The 21,383-nt window shown below is 39.2% G+C and overlaps 1 protein-coding gene across 1 annotated transcript; it reads right to left on the reverse strand.

Moving 5' to 3' along the window:
* Nucleotides 1-373: 373 nt before the first annotated feature.
* Nucleotides 374-20,566, reverse strand: LOC120424504 (xaa-Pro aminopeptidase ApepP). Its single transcript, XM_039588655.2, has 8 exons — nt 19,937-20,566; nt 2,760-2,866; nt 1,896-2,689; nt 1,562-1,829; nt 1,059-1,506; nt 936-1,004; nt 706-878; nt 374-645 (listed from the first exon to the last, which is right to left on the reverse strand). Exons 1-8 carry the CDS (start codon nt 19,968-19,970, stop codon nt 418-420), a joined length of 2,121 nt encoding a protein of 706 aa, XP_039444589.1. The 5' UTR covers nt 19,971-20,566; the 3' UTR covers nt 374-417.
* Nucleotides 20,567-21,383: the final 817 nt, after the last annotated feature.

Genomic DNA, 21,383 nt, shown 5'->3' on the forward strand with positions numbered 1-21,383 from the left:
TCTTTATATGACAAGTTTAAACTTGACTGTCATCCATAATTCAAAACAAACTTTGTTTAGTTTCGGACTAGTACTCATTTAATCTCCAATAAGTTTCACGATTGACAAAATAAAAATATCACTTTGTTGCGCTCTGCCGGTAGTTTAACATCGATATAAATTAGATTGGTTGGTTTGCAATAAATAAGTTAACATTGAACAGCGTTTTTTGTATTTTCTTTGTTACTATAACCTACACTTAGATACTACAGTTTCTGGGGATAGAGAGACAGCGATAGTAGTGAATTTCTTAGATTTCGTTTTTTTTTTAGATTCTAGAGATAGATTAGTTTTAGATGGGTTTCGTTCTGATTTCGTGTTTTTTTTTTAAGAGAGAAATGGGATAATAAGAGATAAAATGTTTTAAGTCAGCGTTGATTAGGACACCATCAGCAACAAACTCGCGATCGCGGCACTGATCGCGAGTGTTACGATTTGCAGGTTAAGTGAAACGTGCCGGGCCGCGCTGTCCGCGTCCGATCGGTACTCGGGCACGTTCCGCGTCTTGTTCATCATCCAGTAGAACGCGTCCATCTTTTGCTTCCGCTTGAGCTCCTCCCCGACCAGGGTGCGAATGCGGGCGTTGTAGTCGTTGATCCATTTGACCTGGGTATTTTGGAAGAGTTTGTAAGTTTGAGGTTGTGAAGGTTTGAAGGTTGTGATTACCTCTGGGGCACTCAGCAAAGACCGGTCGATCATTTTGGGCTCAAACGGAACCAGCGTTACGTCTTGGAAGGAGAGGAACTTGGCCCCGGAGGGGTGAACCTTTCCGGTGTCGAGCACCTCTAGTACGTTCTCAAGTCGGATTCCGAAGTCGCCGCTCTTGTAGTATCCAGGTTCTGTGGAATATCAAGTAGATGTTGAGAGTTGAAGATCTTACCGTTTGAAGGTCTTACCGTTGGAGAAGAAGTAGCCTTCCTTGAAGCCGTAGCGTTGCTTGGAGGTGTACGAAATGCTGATTGGAGCTGAAACAAAGATTGCGGTCAGTTTTTTGAAGAAGAACAACAGTTAATACTTACATTCATGCACGGAAAGATAAGACCCAATCCCGTGCCCAGTCCCATGCGGATAGTCGTTCATATCTCCCCAAACCGGTCCCCGCGCCAACGCATCCAACTCGGCCGGTTTCAAGTTCTCCGGGAACGTCAACACCGACAACCGGATCATTCCAATCAGCACATTCGTGTACGCCCTAATCTGCTCCGGCGTAGGCTCGCCCAAATGAACCGTCCGGCTGACATCGGTCGTCCCGTCCTGGTACTGACCACCCGAGTCGATCAGCACCGTGCTGAACTCGGTGATTTCCACGTTCGTTCGGTTGCTCGAGCTGTAGTGCGGGATGGCGCTGTGCGGTCCGAACGCCACAATCGTCCGGAACGACACGCCCTCGTTCAGGTCCTGGATCTTGCGCCGCCGGTCGACCTCGCGCGACAGCGACAGCTCCGTGAAGTGATCGCCGGCGAGGAACTGCGAGTTTAAGGTTAGGTTTGAGATCAGAGTTAGTTGATTTGCGTCTACTCACCCGATCTTCCAGAAAGCTCAACACCTCGCACATCGCCGCTCCATCCCGGATGTGGGCCTTCTTCATACCCTGCTTCTCGACCTCGTTCTTCTGCGCCCGCATGAAGATAACCGGTGAGGGTCGGTCCAGAACTAGCTCGCGAGGAATCGCTCCGTGGATCGCCTCCGACGCTCCCATGTCGAAAACGGCCGCCGTCGGCACCAGGATGCGCTTCCAGTGCTGGGACAGGGTGCGCAGGTCCCGCCACACGTCCTGGTACTCTTTGAGTCTGTTCAGGGGGGAGATTTTGAGGTTAGAATCTATGGACGGGTTTGTGAAAGGCCTTGAGGCTTACTGAACGCAGTACTCGTTGTGACAGCTGTGCGACTTGAGGTGGTTGACCAACCCGACATTGATGCGCGTCTTGTTGGTGTACAGGATGATCTCGCGGTTGCTGATCAGCAGGTACGCCTTGAAGACCGGTGTGTACGGGATGTCGCTTCCGCGAACGTTCAGGATGTACGCTACCTCGGTGAGCGAGGTTATGATCATGGCGTCGCATCGCATCGCAGTGAGGTTCGAGCGCAACCGGTTGACCTTGGCGTCCCAGGAATCGCCGGCGAGCCACATCGGGTGAACCTTGACGGAGCCGGATCGAGGCAGCGGGCGTCGCGATCCCCAGACGAGGTCCACCAGGTTGCGGTGCAGCTTAACAAGTTTGATAAACTCCGAGTTGAGTTGACGGTCCAGGTTGATCCACAGCGAGTGCGGAACGAAGTGAGGATCGGCACCGACTCGGGAATCCCCTGGGAGTTCGTTCATAATCCACTCCCCAATCGTTGGATGTTCCCCCCGCCGGAAGATCTTCCAGTCGCAGTTCACCTCATGATCAGCTTGATCGTAGAACCTCGCGTCAACCCACAGCGCAGCGGACTTCCCCGTAACAACAGCTTCCCCAGAGTTCCCGCTAAACCCGCTCAAGAACTTCAACCGTTGGTCGGCCTCCATCAAATTATCCGACATGTGCTCGTCGTAGGACGTCACCAGGTACGCGTCCACCTCGGTACTCTGCGTCGAAGGCCTGGTCCGCATCTCGTTACGGATGGACTGCAGCCGTTGGTGTAGAACTTTGTCATGACCATCGTACAGCTACGAAACAAAGAAACACCCCCCAAATTAGTCAACAATTGATCAATCTGCTAGACGCCACGTCCCGTACCTGTATCCGATCCTGATTTAGACATTTGGCACGGCGTGGTCCCCGCTGTTGGTGCTGCTGCTGGCCATTGGCGGCATCCGCTGGGACCAGTGCCAACAGCGTTGAGGCTGCAAATTAGAAAACATAGACGCGACCATTAGTCATCGCGCGATCAGTCGGGGCGTTTGCCCCGCGGGGATCATCAGCTGCGCTGTTTTACAGACAAAGTTCAACGTGACGCTCGGGAAGAATCGAGTGCATTGTGTTTGGTCTATTCATCGAAGTTGGCCGCGTAATTTGGTGCAACGCGATTTATTGGCGGATCGATCAACGATGGCGCTGCGGTACATCACGTACGAGCACGTGCGACGCGCATTGGAAATGCACAACCAGCGCCTACTTTGGTGAAGTGTCAATTCGACATCGGTTGCTGGTTGGAGGCTGGTCGTGAATATTAAAATGCAGATCGCAGCGATTGGGGGTCCGCGGATGGGATTGATTTGGTAGTGTGAAATCGTGATATTCCTGATTTGCAAATTTGTTTATCAAGTTCAATGCTCAAATTTTGACAGTTAGCGGTTGGTAAAGTACGTAAATGTTGAATGACCTTGCCTTGGCAGTTCAATGTCTATAAACATGTAGGTAACGTAATGTCAAATGACGCTGATAAATAGGTTTGTTGAATAATCCTAAATTTGAAGAAGTATTCTTTTAAATTTCATCCTTCAGTCTTTTCGTTACAAATCCAGCGAACTGAAGCAATTCGAACCGCCCCTCGAATCAAATCAATAAATCACGGGAATGAAACGAAGAATCTGTCGGCGCATCGCAATTAAGTGCGTCACAAGTCGCTTAACCGCACCGCGGAATTCACGTTCTAGGTGAGTATAAGATCAATGTCAATGTGAACTCGCGCACACACACACTAAGTGCAGTGCCCAGGAATGTCACATGTTTGTGGATATAAATATTAAACCCCCCCCCCCCCATCTCTTCCCTCTTCCCACCTGTCAAAACCACGACCTACTTGATCAAAACGAAGATGAGCTCGTTTCGTGCCAACTGACATTTCGGCAAGCGCAGTGTCACGCGCGCCAACTTGGAATCACAGAAAGTGGTTTGTTTCTTTTCTTTGTGACAGCCGGCGCGTCGCGTCGGCGGTCTTGTTTGTTTACAAACACGACACGACGTCGTCGCGTGCGGCAAACCGTTTTCGAAGCGGAGCTTCTCAGACGATAGGGATGAAAACCAGAACGGAATCGCTAACATTCTCTAAATTCCAGGAAAACAAAGCCGATCGTTAATAAATCGAACATCAAACGACTTAACGGGCTGTCAAATCGGCTGCTGCCCTACTGACACCATTTGGAGGTTAAAAGAGTCTGGACGCCGCCACCAAGTCGACTCGGGGGGAAACAATGATCCCTTTTCAGCGGATTGCTTTACTTGGAATCACTGCAACCGTTTGCAGCCTGGACGCTCTGGAAAGTAAACAAATCCGGTCAGCTTCAAACTCAAAGCCATTAGTTGGATTGTTTTTGCGGAGTCCGAGCGCGCGCGCGGAGCATGTGTGTGAAGAAGCGGTTCACATCTGGCCGGAAGCGCGGCCTTGAAATCGATACATGAAGGAGAATCCGGGCGGATCGGTGACGCCATTAGGACACCGACTCAGAATGCAGATGGCATAGCGCGGTTGGTTTTTACGAAGATATTTCGTGGGTGTGCCCCTTTCGGAATGCTCAGTAAAAGCCAGTCATGTCGGGGAGGAAGGCCAATCCGCAACCATAATTAGTGTGATTTATTACATCACATTCTGATGGGAAGTAATTGGATTGGCCATTTTCATTATGGCGGATTTTGATAGATGGTAAGGGATGATTGTATTGCTTTATTAATTCTAGATTTTTTTTGTTTCAAACTTCATCATGTAGTTTGCTCTAAGTTGTGTTAAGTATATCTGTGAACTCAGTCAATTCTGTCAACTCTGTCAGCGCTGTCAATTCTGTCAACTCTGTCAACTCTATCAATTCTGTCAAATCTGTCAATTCTGTCAACTCTTTGAACTCTGTCAATATTGCAAACTCCATCACAGAGTGATGGCTATCTTCAAACAGAAGTATCAAATCTACAAATTACAACCAGCTTGATTTCCATGGTAATTTCGAGCATCTCATCAAAATATTTTGCCAATCATGGCTGCATAATAAAAGTCAATTATCTCCATACCCTTTCCCAACTCCAGCCAGGACTGTCCTAAGCCCCGCCGTCTTGGGGACGGTCGTCATTTTCCCACGAAGATTACATGTCCCAAAGCTCCCCCCCCTCCCCAAACCCAATCGTCCAAATGGAATCAATAAATTAAATGTGGAACCCAAGTGGAGCCACCCCCAATATCAGCCCCTCTCCCCCCATTTCTAGACAGTGTCCCAACTATTTTTTCGCTTCTAGGATGTCGTCATGACATTTACAGCAAGATAGCAAACACCAACCAGCCAAGAGAGTTTTACGAGGCTAGAATCACTGGCGCCAGAGGCCATCCGTTTTGCGGGCCCCGCACCGGTGCTGACTCCCCCCAACCAAAAATGGGACATACAAGGAGTTGGGGCCCTAGCAAAAACATTGTGTGGATAAGATTTTGGCGAGGTCACACGTGTTGTAACGGGCTGGGAATGGGGTGTCCTTGGGAAAGGAGGTACCTGTTGGACCTTTTTTTGGGATTGAGGGTTCTATCTTTGGATTTGTAGTTGCTTAAGGGGTTACATACATGTAAATCGGCAAAAAATTCAGAGGTTGGTTTGAGCACACGCTTAAACTTTTTTTAAATCTGTTTTCAGGGCATTAAAATATACATTTTCATCTATCAATAAAATAAATTTGAACACATTTGGTTGTATCATTGCCGAGATATAGTTATTTGAAGTTAGCAGTTTCAAAAAACGGGTGCCACGATATCTCAACACTGCTTTGACCAAATCGGCTCAAAATTTTGGTGAAGACTCTCTAAACTGGTCCCGTGTGCATGACGAAGGCCGATTTTAAATATGTCTTGAGAGTCTTCACCCCAAATTTCAGCCAATTAGGTCCATCCCATCTCGAGATATCGTGGCACCCGGAAATCAACTCGGTGTTCCGAGAAAAACGCTCACAAAGTTTGACAGTCAGCTTTGCACATGGCAAAATTTTAAACTTAAATCGTCTTCTACTCACTTAAATCACGACATATCTCCATGAAACTTTCAGGAGTGATTGGAATTCATCTTTGTAAAGGATTTAATAAATATTCGTAATTATGAAATATTGATTATTATTATTATAGTTTATTATTGACACTTTACCATAATGTGGCATTCGTGTCAAAATGAAATATTGAGATTTTCTACATGTATGTAACCCCTTAAAAAAAAACCTTTTATTTTTTTATGAATTTTAATTAAAATTAAATTTATAAAACAGATTCAAAGATCACGATATGATAAAGCGATATTTTTTCAATAAATGCATAATTTCAAAAACTATTGATATGATTTTTTTTTCACTTTTGTACTCTCATTCAAAGCACTCAGATTTGGTCTCATATAAATTATTTTCATAGAATTCATTTAATTTGTGAAATGATTCAGGACCATTCTCTTGCTATTTAAAGTAGTTCTTTTTGTCTTTGTTACTGAGAAAAGGTATATGATTTGCTTTTAACAAAATTCTGCATTCAAAGACAATTTTACCAAGAGCAGCAACACACTGCCTCCAAATAGCCTGTTCCATAATTGTGGTATGTTATTGTACCACCCACAATTGTGGAACACGTTAAAACTGATGATTTCACACACAAATTAGCACAACATCATGGAGGCATACAAAACTTTAGTTTCATTGATTTCAAACCTTGAATGCATGACTTTGTAAAAACAGTGCACTCTAGGAAAGATCCTAAGTTTGTTTACATCTGCAAAAAAAGTGTTTCAAAGTTGTGGATTTCAAGGGTCAATGTTTTGGTTCAAAAATTTGATATAAAACGTTGAAATTAACAGACAATCGATACATCATTCGAATGGTCACAAGAAAAGTTTTCAAATGAAGGTAGATGCGAATCATTTTATAATGCTCAATAATACATTTTCTATGATTTTTCAAATATGTCCGATCTGCAAACAGTTCCGAATATGAGGGAATTATTTCAGTTATGAAGTCACAAAAAAAAAAACAAAATTACAGTCCAGACTCGATTATCCGAAGCCTCGATTATCCGAAGTTCTTCGGGACTTCGGTTAATCGAATCACGAACAAAAAAAATCGTTTCTATATTTTCTTACTTTTAACATCAAATTCGAGTTCTGTAGTCCTATTTTAGTCAAATTTGAAACGATGAATGCCGATTAAATTAGAAAATTTATTTTTTGAAGATTTCATTCCTGCCATTTTGGCCGCCATCTTGGATTTATAAATTTTAAATCATTTTAGAGTAGTTTAGAGGTCAAGAATCAAAAATAAGACAACGAAGTGAAATTTTGCCAAGACCTTCGGATAATCGAGTCTGGACTGTATAAAATTATTAAAGAAATATTTGATTAAACTGCCCACCATTGAAAAAACGGCTAATATCCACTTTTGGCAAAAACGAGACATTAGCACCAGGAGGTAGAGGATGTTCCAACGCATCTTCTGGAACTTGAATTTTACTGAAATAGTGCTTAGACTTGGCTGCCAATGCGAAAAAACAAACGGCTAATATGCCACTCTTATGGGAAATTGCCTTGACGGAGATTTTGTCACAAACACTAAAACGCGTTTTTCTCGGAATACTTGATTTGGCATAATAGCCGAATTTTCAATTATGGGCAGTAAACAGATGATGTTTCCAAAATTTTAAGTTTTTTTTTAAGGTAATCACAAAAGTCAACTGTGGCAAGATTTCATAAAAATTGTGTTTAGCGCAGATCATTTTCAATTTTCTTTTATAAATGAGAATTGAATATTTTTTTTAAATGAGGTCATCGTTTAAATGTTTATATGAAAGATATGGATTTTTTTGGCTTTGAGTTACCCCGATCGTTTTGCTGAAAAATTATAATTCCAACGTTTGGGATTGCGTGATTTGCTTATACAAATTTGCTGAAATCTTTCCTAAAATCATTCCAATTGGACGAAATTATTAATTCTGTGTTAGATTCAACAACCTTTTTGTTCTAAATTTAATATCTGGGTCTGGGTAATTCTCTGCCAACTAACACGAAATAGAAAAAATGCCCCAATGAGCTGCTTGAATTGGTGATAATTTGGTGATTTGAAGAAAAATACATCATTTTGCTATCAAAAAATTACAAAATCAGTGTTTAAACCTTTGCCATTTTTCGTTATTCAACTTTAAAATAGTGGAACATGCCTTTAGATGCCAAATTTAATGCTCATTAAGAATCTGCAATAACTCACGGGTAATTTTTGATTTAAAAAAAAAAACATTTTAGAACGAAAGGTTTTGTTGTAACATTGCACGATTTTTTAATTATTTTTAAAATGTACCAGTAGTGACATTGGGTCTGGGGGTGAGATTGGGTCATAAACATTTCAGTAGAGGTGGGCAGAAAAGGAGCAATCCGCTCAAAGAGCCGGTTCACTAAAAAGAGCGAACAATCCATGGCTCACAAAAAAGAGCCGCGGTTCTTTTTTAAACTCCGAACTTTTGAAAAAACAGGTCAAAGAATAAAATCCATTGAATTAACAACATATTGTAGTATTAATTTTTTTTCTTGAGAGTTGAGAATGTAATTTCGAATATTTCAATGCCTATAAATAATGCCAATTTTAAAAAATTATCCCACGGTGTACTTTTCCGAGTTCTGTAAATTAAAAAGGCAGGTTAAAACGGAGCTATTTCTTAACATTTTGAAAACTGAGCAGAATATTTTCTCAAAATAAAATATCAGCATTTGTTTAATTTAAGCAGATGTAAACGCAATTTCGTAAAATTAATAGCAATTTTCTTCAATATCTTAGATTTAAGTTTGGGTGCTCTCCCCTTCCAAACATTCGAACGTTTAGGTTCGAGTAGAAATCTTGACATAGATACCGCCAAGAGTTTCAAACGAATCTCCTCGTTTTTTGTTTTTTTTTGTTGTAATAGTTTATAAAAATCCAATGAAAAAAAAATATAAAGATCACCCCATTCTTCAAAATAGCTTTTTTATCAAAATTTTGAAACAGAACAAAAGAGCCTTTCAAAAGAGCCGCTCATTATAATGAGCGAGCGAAAATGAGCGGCTCCTAAAAAAGAGCGGTTTTACCCACCTATAAATTTCAGCATTTATGTATGATCCAATCTCACCCCCAGACCCAATGTCACCGATACGGTAGATCAGAAAATTAAAAAAATGACGATGATCATAAGGTTTTGCGAATTTACAAAAAAAGTTTCAATAAATGAAGAGAAATTTTAATTTTTTTTATGGGTTTTACGAACACAGTATTTTTTTTTAACAGTGGTGCAATCAAGGAAGTTATTGTCATTTCATTACAAAATTTACAAACTTTACTCTGCAACAATCTGTCAAAATTTGTTGCAAATAACATTGTCGTAATTTGTATAAAGTACATTAGGAGATGAAAAAAAACTAGATGTTCAGGTACAAATGGGCAAAGTTGATCCTTTTTCGGAGTCTCCGGTGGAACAGACCAGTACCAATCTATTTTTCAAGATTTTTAACATATATATATATATCATTAATTTTTTGACATTGAGATAAAATATTGGAAAAAACGTAGCAGTTAAGGAAAAATTTTGTTTATTTATTAATATTTTTTATATTTTCAACAGTAGCATTACTGTAATTGGAGTTACTGAATCAAAATGTTTGCAAATATGGTTGTAAAAACAAAAACTTTGAATAAAATAAGTAATAGCCTCATCAGTAACGTGGTTCACAGATATATGAAAAATACAAAAATGTTCAATTTCAAACGCATCAACCGGAATTTTAAAGTACTATGACGCCAGAAGCTGAGCTCGTTTGGCTAAAGTTTAGTTGCTTCAGTTTTGATCTGAAGTTAGTATGAAACATAAATTTATTTACTATGGAGAATTATAACTTTTTACATCTTCTCAGAGAAAGTTTCCCAAAATCCTATCAAATTTTCCTATTCTTCGAGTTCTTATAGGTTTTGATCTGAAGAACAACTTTGTAGAACACTGCAATGCGCTATGAATTGATTTCGAAAAAGTACAAATGTTGTTTGGAGTTTACTTTTTTTGGCAAAACTTCAAAATATGCTCAAAAAATTAACCTATATCCTTTCGGAAACATTTCCTAGCGCTTTGAGATTTTCTACAAAATTATCGGGTTGAGGAAAACTATCTAGAAGACCAGTTAAAAAGTGAAAAATATATTAATTAAATTAATTGAAATCCATTTCAACTTCAGATCAAAACTGGAGCAACAATACCTTAACCAAATGAGCAAAAATTTTCAGGCTAGCTTCTGGTACTCCCGCCCGTGTGGATCAATCGGACCGCGCACTGGACTCACAATCCAGAGGTCGCCGGTTCGAATCCCGCGGCGGGCGCTCTAAAATTCTTTGTGTAAATATGGGTATTCGGCGCCGTCGCTCCGTGCCATACTTTCATACACTTAGGAGCCCAGGGCGGCGAAGTCCTTGTAGATAAAAAGGAAGACACTAGTGGTTGGTACTAGCAATGGTGGCCGACAGCTATAAAGTCAACTTCGTTTTTTCTGGGACTATACTGCCGTTCTACGCATAATTGTCCCATGTTCAAAAAAGTGCAACTGAGAAAAACGCGATTGAAATTTTTCGTCCGTTTTTTGTGTTTCTACGCATAATTGTCCCGTGGGTCCCTATTCACCCCACAAGTCCCTAATCATCCCAGATAGCAGTATATCACTCTTATTTGTAATCCTCTTGCTATGCAATAGGTAAACAAGACACAATACGTCGTAAAACTGATAATTTCGTGAAATAAAATACTTGGTGGGACAATTATGCGTAGAAGTTCAACGATGGGACAAACAGACTTGGTGTTGTTTTCAATGAGTTTCCGAACAAAGTACTAGATTTTATGTGTTTTTCGAAAAGTAAACGTCAAACTAAACCTAAAAATGAAAAAAAGTCAGAATCGACCAAAAATGACATGGGACAATTATGCGTAGAACGGCAGTATAGTGCTTGAAAAATCCGGTTGATGCGTTCGGAATTAAAAACTTTCGTCTTTTTCATATATCCGTGAACCACGCTACTCATCAGTCATTACACTTTAATCTGAAATTTCAAAAGCCACGTTGTATTCTCTCCCTATTTTACCAACTATAGAGAAGGGATAACTGTTCTGACTACTGACCCAACTTTCAAGTACCCTATAGTTTACGTCATATATTTGTCATTGTTTTGAAAACAAATTTAAATAACATTTACAACAAAGTATAAAGAGTAGAAACTATGAACCTTTGGTTGATTGAATTGGTGATTAAAATGTAAACAAATATGGGTAATTCTCTACCAACTCACACGAAATCGGGAAAAGAGGTGTTTTTCAATAATTTGCAGCCTAAAACTGTGATGAGATAGAAATTTGATGTCAAAGGGACTTTTATGTAAAATTAAACGCCCGATTTGATGGCGTACTCAGAATTCCGAAAAAACGTATTTTTTATCGAAAAAAACACTAAAAAAGTTTTAAAAATTCTCCCATTTTCCGTTATTCGACAGTACAAAATTTTGGAACATGTCATTTTATGGGAAATTTAATGTACTTTTCGAATCTACATTGACCCAGAAGGGTCAGTTTTTCATTTAGAACAAAATTTTTCATTTTAAATTTTCGTGTTTTTTCTAACTTTGCAGGATTATTTTTTAGAGTGTAACAATGTTCTACAAAGTTGTAGAGCAGACATAACAAAAATTTTGATATATAGACATAAGGGGTTTGCTTATAAACATCACGAGTTATCGCGATTTTACGAAAAAAAGTTTTGAAAATTTTACTTTTTGCGTTTCTCTTTGTTTCGTCGTCCGTGTCTGTCGCGGGTGACCATGAACGGCCATGATCGATGACGACCAACTTTTTCAAAATTTTTTTTCGTAAAATCGCGATAACTCGTGATGTTTATAAGCAAACCCCTTATGTTTACATATCAATTTTTTTTTAATTGTCTGCTCTACAACTTTGTAGAACATTGTTACACTCTAAAAAATAACCCTGCTAAGTTAGAAAAAACACGAAATTTTCAATGCAATTCAATTCGGTTTTATTTGTGAATAATCCAAGTTACAATGAGTTCATTTAGGTATATAACAGAGTTTTGGAGTTCTTTCAGCTGTGTTTTACATCGTAATTCAATCGAAAAATTATTACTTATAACTATGGAATAGACAAGAGTAAGAAAAAGTTTTCAAAAAACTTACAGAAAGTGCAATGGGAAAAGGATAGATAAAGAGAAAGCTTAAAACTAGATCACAGACAAAAATAATCAGTTATAGATGTGCTTGATCATCAGCTCCCCGAGGGCCAGAAATTGCTCCGCCTTGTTACGGCAGCTCCGAAACCGCGTCATCATCTCCCCCGCGAGAGCAAAGAACTCCGGCAGGGTAAAGAGATCTTCCCCGGTGACTCCTTGCTGGGCCGCATCGCCGCTACCGGCAGCGACCACGCTGGCAAACGAACGCCCCCATCCAGGAGGGATCGCTGGGTTGTCCGCTGGAACCGTAGGCTGTCCAGCTGCAGGAACGGCTGCGCTCGTTCTTCGCTGAGGAGGGTGGGCTTTCTTCTTCCTCTTTTCCTGCTCCTCGAGGTAGGCCTTGCGCGCAACGCATCCGCGGTAATTGCCAGTATAGTTGCCGTCACAGTTCGCGCACTTAATGCGCGCCTTGGTTTGCTCTGCCTTGTCCCCCAAGTCCACCTTTAGTGGCAGTGCGCACGCCTCGGAGAGGTGTGATTCACCGCACTTCACGCAGCGGGGCCGGAGGTTGCAGTTCCGCGAGCCGTGGCCGAATTTCTGGCAACGGTGGCATTGCGCTACGTCCGTCGGGTTCTTGGAGTAAAACCGCCAGTTTACCCAAAAACCGTCCAATGTCTTAGTCCGCCGCAGGTCTTGGATCTTGACGGTGCCGCGGTCGAAGTACAACAGGTACAGAGTGTGCACACCCGTTACCGTTGTCTTGCGCGAGAGCACTTTTATCTCCCGTGGCTTTATTCCGGCGTCCGAAAGGTGTTTCTTCAGGTCGGTGACCGGACGGTCTTGATAACCCTGCAAGACGACCTTAACAGGGGGCTTCTCGGGGTTGAATGTGTAGAAGTTGAAGTTGCTACGCTTCAATTCTTCAAACACCAGGTCGAAATCCTTTTTGCTCAGTGTAATCACTTGCACTGTCGACTTACCGATTTTCAGACAATATCCGAGGCCTTCCAGCAACTCGTCAACATCGTCCGCCAACGTGTCCAAAACAAAAATTGGAGGTGGTCTACGTTCCGCTGGAGAGTTGTTCTTTTTTGACGTCGGCACTTTTTTCCGTGCACAACCATCATCGTCGTCGTCGTCGTCGGTAGTGCTGCTACCGTCGGTGTTGTTGTTGTTGTTTTCTTCATCGTCGCTCAGCATCTGGAACTCGTTCCTGATGGGGATGTTGGCGGATGTTGATGTGCCACTGGTCGTGGCACCGGAGGTACCGGAACGGGTTCGCACTGGTGATCTCGGAACATATCCGGGATGTAGTAACTTTTTGTCGATTCCTTCTGCGCTCACTCTCCCCTGCGCGATGGCGGTCGACACGGCGTTGTTTTGTTTACCTTTTTGCACACGGCCGGTAGACGAACTTCGCGGGTTTTTCGAGGCCGCACTCGAACTGCCACGGCCACGGCCGGCCCTTGGCATGCTGGTGGAGCAAACTCGCGGCTAATCACGGTAAATTACGGCGAAAAATTTCGAAAAAACGATGGAGCACTGAGCACTTGACTGCTGCTTGCACTCGTGCGTACACGGAGGGGTGAACACGAAATTTTAACACGAAATTTTAAAATGAAAAATTTTGTTCTAAATGAAAAAATGACCCTTCTGGGTCAATGTAGATTCGAAAAGTACATTAAATTTCCCATAAAATGACATGTTCCAAAATTTTTTACTGTCGAGTAACGGAAAATGGGAGAATTTTTAAAACTTTTTTAGTGTTTTTTTCGATGAAAACGTTTTTTCGGAATTCTGAGTGAGCCATCAAATCGGGCGTCTAATTTTACATAAAAGTCCCTTTGACACCAAATTTCTATCTCATCACCGTTTCAGGCTGCAAATTATTGAAAAACACCTCTTTTTTCGCATGTTCAAAAATGAAAGGGGTCGTACCGCCCTCCGTCACGAGATATCAAAAAACGGACCTCGGATTCGTGATCAGGGACAAAAGTTACCCCTTAGGACAAAGTTTCACGCAAATCGAAGAGGGGTCGGGGCAACTGCTGTGTGATTTGGCGGAGAATTACCCATATGCAAAATGTGACGATTGTAGGTTTCAATACATGTTCAATACCATTAAAAAAGTTTTTTTCATCCTTGAGCTGATCAACACGACATGAAAAACAAATTGAGCAGTACATAGTTGAAGTTTTCCGGGTTCTGAAATCACAAATTCAACAAAATCGTGTTCCCATCACAGTGTTCCCGCCTTAACATAATCATTGAAAAATCATCAACAACTCCCGCGTAATGAAAACCCGCGCTTGCCGTAGAATCTCGTGGCGTGAAGGCAATTTTCTAAATTTAATTGACCACACGAAATCGATCGCCGATATGGCCAACAACGAGGAGTGGGGAGGCCAGCAAACGGCTGGAGGGTGAATTTCGCGGGAAAAATCAACGGAAAATCACTCTGGTGCCTCCTCCATCCTCTGCAGGGGAAGCACACGCCCCGAGAATTGCGTCATTGCGGTTTTTCGGTCGGCAAGACGGTGGCAAGTCAGAAACGAAGAAAGTGAGTTTATATTCCCAATGTGTGTAGATTACCGACTGGCGATGTTTTAGTAACGGTTATGCAAGAGTGTCCTAGCCTGGCTTTAAATTTTTTTTCAAATATTTTTTTTCTATGATTCATTTATCATTTTTTTTCACTTGAAATACTTAAAAAAGTTGATGCTAAATATTGACAGTTTGCTGGGTGGGTCCATACAATGTTGGAAATGGATGATCGTGTTCAAGCTGTATTCTTTTGGCATAAATATAGCACGTTTAGAGTGAATTTTTCCAACAAAAATTAAATTTCAAGATAGAATTCACCAACTTCAATTCTAAACTTCACAAGGTTCTGATATTCCGAATATTTAGGACTAATAAAAGTTCTTAAAAAGTATATATTTTTCAAACTGAGGGTCCGAGTTTATTTGAAGAAGAAAAAAATCGCGAGATCGATTCCAGATGCCAGAGGGGTCACTCATGGCCGTTAAGATTAATTAAATCCAATTATATTTCCTCTGTGCAAACCTTCAATCGAGCCGTTAATCATGAAGTAATCGTTGGAATGTTTCACAGAAGAGGAAAAAAAATGATTCAAAGTAAGGTGATAGGATAGATGAGTAATTTCAACTTTTAAGAAACAGTGTCAACGTTGACGTTCTGGAACGACAAGTGTGGATTACAACAAGCCTTCCAGCTTCCGTCGAGCGGAAATCGAGAGTAAACATTAGAGGGGCCACTTAGGGGGTTGTTCTTGACAACAGCAACTTGCAAGCAACGCCTTCAGAGACCAGATCCGACCACTTGATCGGTTGCCTATAAAGTAAATTTCACTTACATAACTTCAGCAGAACTACAGAACTCGGCAAACTCAAGTGTGTTTGTATTTAAATTTCGAAACTCACCGCACTGTCACAGACAAGCAGATGAAATACTCTTAAAAAATTTATGAAATTTAACTTTCAAAAAACTTGTCTTATTTAAGAAAAAAGTTGAATTATTGATCCTTAAAAAAAATCTTCAAGTTCTACTTGTCTGTGACAACCACCGTGACGCTGCAAAGCGTTTAGCATTATAAACAAAAAAAAAGTAAATAAAATAAAAATAAATTAGAACAACCCAAACAGGCCAATCAAGCAATTCCCTCTCCCCGTATATAAACAAGACGCCGCGCGCCCGCACGTCCAAATTGGCATTCATCGCCGGGCTGAACTTGAACTTGGCGCGACGCGATCGCCCTTTTCTACTGCCTGCGAGAAGTGGAATTTCAGTTCACAGAGATCTTTGCCAACGTGTAGGGGATCTCCCCCTACGCGCGCGCACGCGGTATAAAGCATGCCATGACGAGGTTAGGTTATGATACCTACACGAGAACTCAAAAGAGGTAGCCGACTCTATTCGATCGAGGAAATGGTCGCCAAAATTTGAGCCCACGACGGTTTGAAGTTGTTCACGGTGAGCTTCCAGTTTGATTTCTGGATGAGAACAGATCTTGGAATGAGGGCTTGAAACTTTGTTGGTTACTTTAAAGTTTTTTTAATTTTTAATCGTTATAAGGAGATAAAAATGACAAATTTTGGCTTTTTATAAAGAATAAAATGTGTTTGACAGCTATATAGATGTACAGTCCAGACTCAATTTTCCGAAGGCCTTGGAAAAATTTCACTTCGGATAATCGAACCACGAAAAAAATATTTTTTTCGTTAGCTTAAGTATGACCCATAAACTACTCTAAAATGATTAAGAATGTTTAAATCCAAGATGGCACCCAAAATGGCGGTGATAACATATTGAAAAATTGCATTTTTCAATTTAAAAGGCAATCAAATATTCAAATTTGACTAAAATGGGGTCGCAGAACTCGAGTTTGATGTTCAAAGTAGAAAAAAAAATATATTTTTTTCGTGATCCGATTATTCGAAGTCCCATACAAACCTTCGGATAATCGAGTCTGGACTGTATTGATAAGGACTATTCACAAAAAAATAGGTACACGAATTTTGTTTTTCAATTTCCTCAAATCTATATTTTTTATTCATTTTTTTTTGTTTAATTTGTTTTAGGGGACAAAACCAAAAAAAAAATACAAAATTGGAAATTTTAGTAAAAAAAATCAATAGCCAGTATCTTAGCAACTAATGATCCAATGTCGAAAAATTAATAAATTGTGAAACCTTATGATCTTTTCTTAAGAAATAAATTGAAAATTGTGTAATTAAGACTTGCATTTCAATTGAGCGTAATATTGAATGTTTTGAAATGTACCATACAAACCTTCAGATAATCGAGACTTCGCATAATCGAGTCGGGATTGTAAATGTTAAGAGCCTGTTGTAAAGTTCTTTGTCATATTGGTCATGTGTAACATAACCACCTGCACCTTTTTTCTATCAAAACAATTTCAATTTTCTAGAAATAAGATTAACCTTTTGGAAAACGTTTCTACACTTGTTTTGAAAATTTTAAAATTTTGGGTTAGATTTTAAAATTTCAAAATTATTTTTATTGAAATTATCAGAAATTTTCACAAAAGTGGAAAATGGGACCAATTACTTCCGAGAAATAGCCAGTTGAAACTGAGAACTAAGAAAATGTCCGATCAACAAAGTCAAAATATGAAAATTTATTGGAATTTGCTCGGCCTTTCGAAACTATATTTTTAGAGGGGTGCTTTTCGTTCTTAAAGTTATTTTGGATTGCTAAAAGCTGAAAAAAATTCAAATAAAATCCCAAAATAATTAAAAATTAAAAACGGTGCCCTTTATCAGTAAGCAAAGTCATTTTCGATTTAAAATTTGATTTTGTATCTAAATTTGATTTATGAAAATTTGTTGCACTGTATTTAAAATCTTTTTTTTTCAAAAAAAAACAACACAATTTTAAACCATCCAAATCTCCAGAAAAAAAGATGCATTTTTAGTTCATTAAATAATATAAAAAAAATAAAAAAAATTAATTGAACTTATAGGGACAAAAAGCCAATTAAAAAAATAGAGGAAATTTGTTTTCCGTTTAACTTTCATTCTGAAAAGTCCTTATCTCAACCTACAATTTTTCGCAAGTAGAAAATTGCTTTGCAAAAGTACAGATTTTCGAAAATTCACAAACTCATTTTGTATGACAAGCCCGAAAAGTTGTTGCAATAATGGCTTCTTTCGACATAGGGAATGGCATGGACCAGGTTAAATTGTAACAAAAAATACAAACTTAAAAATATTTTAAAACAGTTGCAAAATTCTAGGGAATTAAACATTAAAAAAAGTAATAAATTGCTCAAACTTGCAAAAATATTGTTTAAAAGTTTTAAAATCAGAAACATCTTTTTAATTCTAATTTTTTCCTGAAAAATCAAATTTGCTATCGGAAAGTAAAATACACTGTTTTCATACAAAAGCCACTTATTACCTGTGTTTATTGTTCGACTTTGGACAAATGGACAATACATTATTAAGAAAAAGCCGCTCAAAGAATCGAAAAATAGAAAAATGAGTTTTTCTTAGTGCTTCCCGGGCGGTTTTATCGATATCTCTGCAACTTTTTACCTAATTTGCAATTTTTGATCATCCAACTCAACCCTTAAATTTAAAATAAATATACTTTAAATCTGGGTAGGTAAATGGTAATTGCTTGAAAATATTTATATTCAAAAGAACAGAAATGTGAATAAAAATTAGCTGAGGTATTAAAACGAACCGTTTTTAATGTTTAAGTAAATTCTCGTAAAATGCTTAAGCCATGATTACAGATTAGATACTGTCAAACATTTTCAAAAGCTGAAGCTACACTGAAACCCCGATGGTTTGACAGCAATTGTTGTCAAACGAACGGGGTCACTTTTTAGTTTGACACCCCTTTTACACGGAGTTCACACACACTACCAAACGTTTGTTTTAATAGTGTGCGTGAGCGCCGTGTAAAAGTGACAGTTCGTCACTTTTTAGTTTGACTTTGACCAACCAACACTAAAAACTAAAAAAGTGTCAAACGAAAAGGTGACCAACCACTGGGGGTTGAGTGTATTTCCTCTAAAGGTTTCACGTCTTTTCCGCTGAAAATCTCAAGATTGAAATTTATCCAATTTGAATACAAATTTCAATGACCAAATATTTTAATTTTATAGGGGAGAGTGGGGAGACTTGATCCCCGGGGACACTTGATCCCAAGCCTGTATCTCGTCAGCATATGGGTAAAACAATTAGCTTTGTTCTAGAAAGTTGTGCGAAATTAACTAAAACTCATTGTAGAAAACAAAGAAAAAAATTAAAAAAATTTTAGAATGAGTTACACACATTTTTCTAAAACGACCTGCAAAAAACTTCCAAGAGATCTTTTTTTCTTTGTTTTGATATGTATAGAAAACACTCAAAAATTATTCACAAAAATATTTTTTATACATGAATTGTTTGATAAACTTATCAACTCCAAACCCCTTACGCATTTGATGTTAAATTTATCGTCATACTATTTTTACAATCAATTGTTTAAAAAAGTGCGTTAAGGGAGACTTGATCCTTGATTTTTACAGTCACTGGAATCAGCTTCAAGATTAATTAATTGGGCTGGGTTTTATACATAGTTTCCTTTAGTATAGTTGTACAGAACTTACTGCAGTTAGAACCTTTTTTCAAAAGTTTTGTAAACAAAAAATTTCCAGCTATTGTAAACATGCTTAATTTTGGTCTACAAAATTATATTTTAAGTTTTTAAATATTTTACATACTAAACTTGTTATATTTTGAACACAAATGTACAGGTTTTATGTGAAATTGTTGTAACTTATAGAAAATTAAATGTTTGGATGAATAAGGAACATTTTGCTTAAGATTTCTTCAAAATGTTGAAAGGGGGATCAAGTTACCCCTAACATTTTGAAAATGCCGGTTTAAAATATTTTTTTAAAACGCTTGGCATGATTCGAAGAGTTCATCTGATGAAATACCCTTATTAGCCAAACATAGATGAATGTTTAAGCTTTCAATTCATGCAAAAAGTTTATAGTTTTGTGAGAAATTGACAGAGTTATGTGCGATACAAGAAAAGGGGATCAAGTCTCCCCACTCTCCCCTATATTTTAATTTTAATTGGTTGGTGATTATTTTTTAATTCATTTATTAGAAAATATTTAAAAAAAAATCGATTTGGTCTACGTGATGGTTTTAAAATATATTTTTCTGGAAAAAAATCATAAACATTTTTTTTTTCAACTAGAAATCCATATGTCCTCTCAACTGCATTTTCGAAATATCTCTAATCTCTCACCGAGTAGAAAATTCGTCGCTAATTTCCACACCATTTCGCCGTGGCTGGGAAACGATTTTACACCACACTTTTCACTTTGTATCTTCCTGTTTTCCTTGGCGCTTCAGCTACAGTTTCTCGTTCCAGCACTCATCGATGATCGACGACTTTGCCTGTTTATTTTTTTATTTTTTGTGCTTCTCTAACGTTTTAGATCATTTTTCACTGCCAACTAAGTCGCTCTGTTTTGAGCTGGTTTATAATCCACGAATTATGGTTGTGCAAATTTATGCTCGTTTTCTGATCTGTTTTCTTTCTGACTCTTTTTTTTCGAAGTTGATTACTCAACTGTCAGCACTTTATTAGTTTTTCTTGTTTCTGGTGTGGAACTGTGATTCAATTTATTTTAAAGTTTTTTTTTATGTCACAAATAACTGACGCTAATTTTTATGAGACAACTTAATTTGAGAAAAAAACGCGCGCGCGGTTGTTCACCATCCTCAAATGAATGAACGCGATCCACTGAGGAGGAGAGGTGCAGTAGAAGCGGTGTGGATTACGGATCCACTCGAATCGTGACGTCAGAGTTTGGCTTAGCTAGAGCTGCTAGAACGGGGCGCGTCTTAATCGCAGCAAAATCGGAACTAGACTGAACCGCGAACCAGCGATTTTCTGGCTAGTCTCCACAACAGGGCTGGTGCTGTGTGTTCGCTGAGGTTCACAGCTGAGTACACAGACACAGCATCGGCTAGGAGAGAGATAGCGTAGAACGAAACTGGTTGGCGGTTGGGTGGGTGGTTGGTGGTCTTGATAGTAAGTATGAGCTGATCTAAGTATATGAACTAGCGGGAGCGGGAAAAGCGCGAAACGGTGCGGATGCATGGGAATTATATCGAACACTAATATTTGCAGGAGGGATGGTCGGGTGCGTTGGCAATTGTTGTACTTAATATTTCATTTTTATTTTTTGATTTATTTTAACTGCCCATTTTTTGCATAAATGTCTGATATGCATTTTCAATACTTTTGAGGTGATGTAGTTTGCTTCTTGTGATTCTTGGGTTATACGATAAATTTACATGGGTCATTCTCCACCAACTCACGCAGCAGTTGCCCCGACCCCTCTTCGATTGGCGTGAAACTTTGTCCTAAGGTGTAACTTTTGGCCTTGATCACGAATCCGAGGTTCTTTTTTTATATCTCGTAACGGACCTTCAATTTTTGAACATACGGGTTATGTAGGTTCGAAAAGAACATTAAATTTCCCTTAAAATGACATGTTCAAAAAAATAGTTTAGTAACGAAAAATGGCAGAGATTTTAAATTTTTTGGTGTTTTTTTTTTCGATGAAAAGTACGTATTTTTCTGAATTTTGGATACGCAATCAAATCGGGCGTCCAATTTTACATAAAAGTCCCTGCAAATTTTCGAATCACATGTCTTTTTTTGCATGTTCAAAAATTGCAGG

This window comes from Culex pipiens, chromosome 1 (assembly GCF_016801865.2).
Source record: "Culex pipiens pallens isolate TS chromosome 1, TS_CPP_V2, whole genome shotgun sequence".
NCBI lineage: Eukaryota > Metazoa > Arthropoda > Insecta > Diptera > Culicidae > Culex > Culex pipiens.